Source organism: Myotis davidii, unplaced genomic scaffold (assembly GCF_000327345.1).
Source record: "Myotis davidii unplaced genomic scaffold, ASM32734v1 scaffold841, whole genome shotgun sequence".
NCBI lineage: Eukaryota > Metazoa > Chordata > Mammalia > Chiroptera > Vespertilionidae > Myotis > Myotis davidii.
In genome coordinates this window covers 151,570-160,157 of record NW_006291508.1, presented here as the reverse complement: position 1 = coordinate 160,157, position 8,588 = coordinate 151,570, and the positions used below count along the sequence as shown (strand labels likewise).

General features: G+C 49.8%; 1 protein-coding gene across 1 annotated transcript in view; it reads left to right on the top strand.

The window, feature by feature from the left end:
- Positions 1-3,544, top strand: part of SEMA5B (semaphorin 5B) — a 38,139-nt gene extending 34,595 nt beyond the window's left edge. Inside the window, exons 14-19 of the mRNA XM_015564709.1 lie at positions 3-408; positions 872-1,042; positions 1,145-1,294; positions 1,531-1,575; positions 2,011-2,216; positions 2,441-3,544. Of these exons, the coding sequence (XP_015420195.1) occupies positions 3-408; positions 872-1,042; positions 1,145-1,294; positions 1,531-1,575; positions 2,011-2,216; positions 2,441-2,599 (1,137 nt within the window). The 3' untranslated portion in view covers positions 2,600-3,544. The remainder of the gene's footprint in view (positions 1-2; positions 409-871; positions 1,043-1,144; positions 1,295-1,530; positions 1,576-2,010; positions 2,217-2,440) is intronic.
- Positions 3,545-8,588: the final 5,044 nt, after the last annotated feature.

Sequence of the window (8,588 nt, the reverse complement as noted above, 5' to 3'; positions counted from 1 at the left end):
AGGGCACAGCCCTTCGCCCATCCCACTCTCCCCACCCGCCTTCCAGCTTTCCAGGCGCGGAGCGAGGGGGAGGGGGAGGAGAGGGGGCGTGGCCTGGGGGGCGAGGCTGGGAGCCGGGGCGGAGCTCTGGGTGGCTCGGTTCGGTTTGGAAGAAGCCCCTGTTGCTGAAGCCAGTCCCTCCACCCTCAGCCCTGGTGGAGGATCTTCTGCGCAGCGGGGGCACCTCCCAGCACGTGGTGAGCGGGGGCTGGGCCTCCTGGGGCCCCTGGTCGTCCTGCTCCCGGGACTGCGAGCTGGGCTTCCACATCCGCAAGAGGACCTGCACGAACCCCGAGCCTCGCAACGGGGGCCTGCCCTGCGTGGGGGACGCCACCGAGTACCAGGACTGCAACCCCCAGGCTTGTCCAGGTAACCCTGTGCTAAGTAATCCTGGGAAACCTCCACCCGGGGAACCCCCATCGAGGAGGCTCCCAGGCCACAGCTCATGCTCGGGTGACCTCTTCTCCCTGCCGTGTCTGCACAGGGGCCTCAGAGCAATAGTCCTGAGCAATGACTCAGCAGCCACTCCCACAGAGCAGAGCTTTCCTCACCTTCCTGTCACTTCTTTTTCTCTCCTCTAGTGGGTTAGCCTGATGAGGAGCTTGTTTGGAGTTGGTTTTTGATGACTCCTCTGCAGCCTGCCTTTCTCCTGCCCCCCCCACCCCCCACAGGGAGGGGCTTCTCCCCGCAGTGAGCTGTGGGAGTTGGGTGGAGCAGGTGTTGAGGTCTGTGTGGCCCAGGGCAGAAGTGGCCTTGCCTGGGGAGGGGCAGAAGACTGCCTCGGGGTCCTGCCTGCACTGCAGCTCCCCTCACACACCCTATCCCCTTGTAGTGCGGGGCGCCTGGTCCTGCTGGACCTCCTGGTCCCCATGCTCAGCCTCCTGCGGTGGTGGACACTATCAACGCACACGGTCCTGCACCAGCCCCGCGCCCTCCCCAGGCGAGGACATCTGCCTGGGGCTGCACACGGAGGAGGCACTGTGTGCCACGCAGGCCTGCCCAGGTACTGAGTCCGCCCGGCCGGGCTGGGGAGCACCACGGAGCCCTCCAGTCCCCACCAGAGGGTGCTGGGGCAGTTAACCTCGTCCCAACCCACAACCCACAGAAGGCTGGTCACTGTGGTCCGAGTGGAGCGCATGCACCGAGGATGGAGTCCAAGCCCGCAGTCGGCACTGTGAGGACCTGGTCCCAGGGCCCAGCACCTGTGCTGGCAACAGCAGCCAGAGCCGCCCCTGCCCTTACAGCGAGATTCCCGGTGGGTCTTCCAGCCGGCCCCTTCTCCCCACCATTTCCCACTGAGCCCCAGCTTCCTTCCCTTTCTGAAGCATGTGCCCTAGGGGGGGGGGTACAAGATAGAACATCAGGGTGGGAGGCAGGTAGCCCCAGGCCTATCCCACAGCTCAGTGCTGACCCAGGGGCACCCCTCTTGCCTTCCCCCCTCACCCCCCCCAGCACGTGCCCCAAACACCCTCTTTGCTTGTCTTCCTGCAGTGATCCTGCCCGCCTCCAGTGTGGAGGAGGCCACCGGCTGTGAAGGTAAAAGGAACCTGCCCCCCACACCTTTATAACACTGTCCCTCTTCCAGGAGGAGGCCCACCTTACTTTGAAATTTGGAACCTCTCCACCTCCCACTCCAGATAGACAAACCTTGTGGAGCTTCCCCACTGCTTCAGACCATGTGGAGGGGGCTCTGGGCAGTTTCATCCCTGCCCCCATCTAGGAGGCAGTCATCAAGTCTGTACTCAAGAAGTCACAAGTCACCCAACTCCACATCCTCTGCTTGCCTCTGACCCAGGCCCTAGGTGGTCCCGTGGGAGCGGCCCTGGTGTGGGCTGCCCAGCCTGCCTGTCTCCATTGGCTCTGGGCTCAAAGCTCTTCCTTTATGTCTCTGAGCCTCCTATTGGGAGGCAGCTGGGAGGCTCTCTGCTGCACAGTGGCCCTTTCCTTACCACTTACCTCTCCCTCTCCCAGGGTTCAGTCTCATCCACCTGGTAGCCACGGGCGTCTCCTGCTTCCTGGGCTCTGGGCTGCTGACCTTGGCCGTGTACCTGTCCTGCCAGCACTGCCAGCGCCAGTCCCAGGAGTCCACACTCGTCCATCCTGCCACACCAAACCACCTGCACTACAAGGGTGGGGGCACCCCTAAGAATGAGAAGTATACACCTATGGAGTTCAAGGTGAGAGCCCTCCTATAGAAGCAGAGGGCAGGGTGATGGGTGCAATGGTTCTGGCTCTAAGGTGGGCTTACTGGGCGAGGCACTTGGGAAGGTGTTGTGAACAGGATACTACATCAGCAGTTAGAATGTCCTTTCATTGACTGGCTCCTGATCTCCTTAACCTGGCTGCCTGCTTTCCCTGTCTGTCCCTTACCCCCTTTTTTTGTTCCTTCCTTCTCCCACAGACCCTGAACAAGAATAACCTGATTCCTGATGACAAAGCCAGCTTCTACCCATTGCAGCAGACCAATGTGTACACAACTACCTACTACCCCAGCCCACTGATCAAACACAGCTTCCGGCCCGAGGCCTCACCTGGACAACGGTGCTTCCCCAACAGCTGATCCCACTGTCCTGGGAACTTGGGCTCCTTGCCTTCCTAAGGCACAGAGCAGGTGGAGATGAGACTGTGGAGCCAGCTTGGTTTTCTCCTTCTGCACCAGGCCAAGAACTTGCTGCCTTGCCCTGTGGGGGTCCCATCCGGCTTCAGAGAGCTCTGGCTCGCAGTGACCATGGGAGAGAGGGCTGGCTTCAGGCTGGCACGTGGCTGCAGTTCCATCCAGCTCAGCCCAGGTCTCTCATGGCCGCCTTTCGACTCACCATCATGCTAACCTCCCCTGCCATGTCTGGGTTGTGGACCTAGTGGGCATGTAAGGAATTGGAGAATAGAGATGGCAGGAGGGCAGGCTCTTAGGTTTGGGTTGGAAATGACAGCCGTGTAGCCATCATGGGCTGAGTCTGTCCCTCTCTGGCTGGCCCCAGAAAGGGCCGGGGCTACAACCTGATTATCTCTGAAAGGAATTAATCCAATGGCCTCAGAAGCTCTGGATTTTCTGCTCAGGGCTGGGCCATTGTGGTGCTGCCACAGTATGACAGAGGGACCATGGCTGGCCCAGGTTGTCCACCTGTGCCTAGCAGTGTGTACTTTGCCCAGGCTCATACCTCTGGTCAGAGGCAGTGAGGACTGAGGACTGAAGACTCATATTTGCTGAGAAGCCCTTTAATCTGGGCTGGCCCAGACCTCAGCCTTGTCCTCCGAATGCACGGGAGGTGGCCCAGGAGGAAAGGAGGCATGAGCCCAGCCTCCGTGCCGCTATGGAGACTGTCTTCCAGTCGCTGCTCAAAAGAGCTGTTGGCTGAGACCTGCTTGGGAGCTTCTGGCCCCTCATCTGTTCAGGAACACACACACACACACACATACACACACACGATCACAACCTGCTACAGCAACAAAAAGGATGCTGGGCTGTGGCATTATTATTAAAGATGATATCCAGTCTCCAAATGGATCTACCTATGTCTTCGTGCATATGCGTGTGGGCTCCTCTTGGGATGGTCTAGTCAGACTGGCACGCTGAGGTGACAGATGGCTGCTCAGGGTGGAGGAAATGACCCAAGTAGAGTTTGACTTTAATAGAGGATATCTTTCCATTTGTGAGTACAATCACACACGTCTCTTTTTGGAAAAGAGAGTAGGAATAAACAAATCCACAAGTGGGAACACAAGGTATGCCAGTGGCAACACGACAGGAGAAATTTCTGCCCGTTCTCTTAGCAGCTCTTCCAGAGCGGGAATGTGTGAGTCCAGCAGGGGAGAATTGATGAGGGTTATTTTATGAGGTTTTTACAATGCTGAGTTTAATAAAATCAAAATTGACTGAAAAATGAGTAAATCTGTGAGGTATAAATGAGTAAATCTGTGAAGCCCCATGCAGTTTTTGTTGGGTTAAATACAAATCACCTCAAAGTCTCAGCCCACCACATCAGTGCTGCTCTTTTGGATGAGAATGATGGACATGTTAAATTTAGAGAACAATTTCCTCACTAGTAATTAGCTGGATCAATTCTCATAGGATTCCCAGCAAAACCTACTTGTAGGTCAGTCTGTAAAGGCTGTGATCCTAGTGGTAGAGGAGGAAGAAAAGAGCATTGCTGGACCCATGTCCTGGAATCCCTGTGCTTACCAGGACATCTGAGATAGCAGCGTCTCAGGCCAGGGTGGAGCCCGTCAGAGAGCTCAAGGACAACAAGTATTTCTGCAGCTTTGGGATTTCTCACTGGGTTCTTGTTAGCCCCATGAGTCCAGAACTTGTGGAGGCCTGGCAGGGGGGAAGGAGAGGCGGCGGGGGAGGGGGTGGGTGTTAGTGCTTAGATCTTAGGGTCTTGATTTCCCTGGGATCTGGTAGAGCCAGTAAAGTTCAATTGTGTTTGAAAGCCGTGTGCCGGCTTCCCAAGGGCCACTCATGTATGTCCAAGTGGAGGGAGTATATTGGCCTGTAGGAAGTAGTCATGGAAAAATCCCAGATAATACCCACCCCCTGTTGACTGCAATGGCACCATTGGGAAGAAATCAATAGACGCCATGGCAAAATGCCACACACACACATACACACACACTGAATTATCTTTTTGTGAAAACTGTTGTGGTTTTGAAGGCATAACCATTCAGAATGCATGAAGGGATCCACATCATGCATGGTTGATATGGCTACTTCATAACCAGCCCTGGCTCAGAGATGAGGAAACCAGGATTGTGCTCCTTGACAAGGAGGGTGTGGTACTCTGGCAGATGCTGGAAGCCACATAGATGGCTGCATGGTGTCAGGAACTGAGGTGTGAAAGATAAGGGGGCTTCAGGAGCCCGACTGGCTCAGCAAGAGAAGAAGGAAGATGCAGGGTCTAGTGTCCCAGGCCTTCAGTAACATTGTGTGTGTGTGTGTGTGTGTGCTTTTTTGTTATTAAAGTAATATGTGTTCATTGCAGAAAATTTAGAGGATACAGGAAACCAAAAATATAATTACAGTTATATTAAAAATCAAGGCAGAGACTTAGGGATTTAAATGGTGGTGTGAAGACATTTCTTCTCTCAACAGCACTCCAAAAGCAAAGAATACAAAAAACAAAAGCTCTGTCACTATTTTCAATAAAACTAGGATGTATCTATAATCCCAAATCATAACACATGAAGACAGAAACAGATGGAGGAATCTCAATCATCTAGTAGAGTGGATGTAGGTCAAATCTGGGCACCCAAACAACATCAGAAAGAATCAGTAATTGGAGGAACCAGGTACAATGGGGCTTTGACTTATGAGTGTCCCGACTAACGAGTTTTTTGAGATACGAGCCGTCTCTCGGCCGATTTTTTGCTTTGAGTTGTGAGCTAAAATTCGGGTTACGAGCCAGCTGCAGATACCCCGCCGCTAGTTGGCGCAGCGAACGTCACAGTGAACGCCACAACATCAGCCCAGCATCACGTGTCTCACTCGTTCACTTTATGATTTGACATACGAGTAATTTGAGTTATGAGCTCCGTCACAGAACGAACTAAACTCGTATGTCAAGGCCCCACTGTATTAAGAAAGGTGAGATCAAGGTGGGAACATGAAAAGAGAGGGGTTGGCTGAAAATCTGCATGTAAACTTCAGCTAGACCCTCAAGTTGTCTTCATTCTGAACTTTTACAGCTAGGTCTCCACAGGGGACAATATTTCTGTTTCCTTGAGACACTGAACCAGAGAGGCCCTGGACATGGGAATGCTAGGCACAGAGGTGGGCGTGTGGCGATAGCCTGTTTAGACAACTAGTGACTATGATTTTCTATGGACTGTATGATTATCAATGGGCGTTAGCTGTTGCCCTTTCCAGCTAACTTCAAGACCCTGACACCCAGGTTTCTCCCCGTCTGACTCTAGGCAAGAGATTGGAAGAGGGTTCTTTGAAGAAACAAATCAAGCGTACAGATTCCAAAAGAATAAGCCAGCTAGTCATCCATGCAACAGTCCTAAAGCGAAGTACACTCAGTAATAAGCAGCGCCCAAGCACAGAGAGTAATGGGCACAGACATCAGAAAAAAGTGCCAACATGAAAGAAAGACCAAAACAAGTAAACAGATAAAGAGGACTTCAACGAAAATACAGATGGCATATGGAAAAGCACATTTCAAAGACACCATAATTCTTCAGAATAAGTGAAGATATTGCATTCATGAACTAATATAGGATGCAATAAAAAACTTAAAGCCAGCCCTTAGAAATGAAAAAATATATATGACAGCAGAAAAAAATAGTAAAGGCATTTAAAGATAAAGGAAATTTCCCAGAAAGTCAAACAAAAAGTCGAAGAGTTGGAAAATAGGAGAAAAGAGTAAGAAAATTAGAGGATCAATCCAGGAGGTATAACAGCCCATTAAAAAACTCAGTGGAGGCCCTCTCCAGGTCACTCAGTTGGTTGGAGCGTCCTTCCATACACCAAAAGGTTGTGAGTTTGATTTCCGGTCAGGGCACATACTTGGGTTGCGGATTCCATCCCTGGTCTGGTGCATATAGGAGGCAACCAATCAGTCTCTCTCTCTCTCTCTCTCTCTCTCTCTCTCTCTCTCTCTCTCTCTCTCCTTCTTCTCTCTTTCAAACCAATTTTAAAAAAACAACAGCCCTGGCTTGTCTAAGTGGTTAGAGTGTGGGCCCACAGACCAAAGGGTTGAGGGTTGGATTCCCAGTCAAGGACACATACCTCAGTTGCAGGTTCAATCCCCAGCCCTGGTTGGGGCCTGAGTGGGAAGGCAACCAATCAATGTGTCTCTCTTACATCGATGTTTCTCTTACTAACAAAATTTAAAGTTAGAATACAGTGGAAGTTATCCTCAAAATTCTGGAAAATAATGTGTGGGTGTGAATTTTATACCCAGCCAAACTATGAATCATATGAGAATAGAATAAAGACAATTTTAGGCATGTAATCTCAAAAAAATGTATCTCACATGTGCTCTTGTTTCACTAAAACAAAAGAGTTAAAAAAGAAACTGTGGATGCAAAAAAAGGGGGATCTAATACAGTGAGGGGGTGAAGAGGGAGCAACAATACAGATTAGGAGGATAGCCCTGCACCAAGAGGAAAAACTGGAACATCAATAAATCGACAAACAGTAAGTGCAGGTGAAGATGCGGAGAAAAGGGAAGCTTAGTACACTACTAGTGAGAATGCAGACTGGTGCAGCCACTGTGGAAAACAGTGTGGAGTTTCCTCAAAAAATTTAAAATGGAACTGCTATTTGACCCAGTAATCCCACTTCTAGGAATATATTCTAAGAATCCTGAAACACCAATCAGAAAGAATATATGCACTCCTATGTTCATAGCAGCATCATTTACAATAGCTAAGATCTATTACCCTTTGAGACAGCATAGAGGGACCGAAGATGATTATGCTAAGTGAAATAAGCCAGTAGGAGAAAGACAAATATGATCTCATTTATATGTGGAATCTAATGAACACAATAAACTGATGAATAAAATAGAACCAAAAGTATGGAAACATGGAACAGACTGATGAATCAGAGTGTGTGTGTGTGTGTGGGTGTGTGTGTGTGTGTGAGGGGTTGTGTAAGGGGTGGGGGTGGCAGGAAGAGATTAACCAAAGAACTTATATGCATATATGCATAACCCACAGACAGCAGGGTGTTGAAAGCCTGAGGTTGGGTGGAAACCGGGTTGGGTGGGCAAGGAGGAATAAAGGGGGGACATCTGTAAACTCTCAACAATAAAGATCTATAATAATAAAAATGTAATATGCTAATTAGACTGGACAGCCTTCCAGATGACCTTCCGGACAAAGCTGGGGCTGTGAGGGAAGCCCGGGTCCTAGGTGCCAGAGGGAAGCCGGTGCCAGCAGCCACCAGGGGAAGGAAGGCCTACTCTTGCACGAATTTTGTGCATCAGGCCTATAGTAATATATAAAAATAAAAGTCTGGGAGCCTCAGAACCTCTTTCAGCAGGTGCCCTAGAAGTGAGTCAGGGAGGGGAGACAGGGCCTTGTTTGTAGAGCTCCACAGGGAATCTCCTGTCCTACCCCCACCATTTGAAGTTCAATATATATATCCCATTTGTTTACATTGTGGAGGATGTAAAATTTGAAAAATCCTGACCTAAAACATTCTATTATTTAAGTGCTATTTCTATTACACAGATTTATCTATTCTATTACATAAATTTATTCTACTCTATCATATAAATGTATCATTCTATTACATAAATTTATCATAATTTAAATTACTCTCATTTGTTTCAAATTTTTCTTTATCAAAGAATGCTATTATGGACCTTATCCATATCTCTATGTCCTTAGGATAAATTTGCAGAAGTGAGGGCTCCTAACGTCTAAGGCCAAATATCTTGCTGGTGGGAATGCATCCCACCAGCAGTGTATTCTCATTTTATTATTACTAACCCTAACCACTAACTCTGATAAGAGCTGTCCTTTCCAAGCACGGTACCAAGTGCTGTGCATTGATATCATCTTCAATTCTCACTGCAGTCCTAAGAAGGTACTAATGGCAT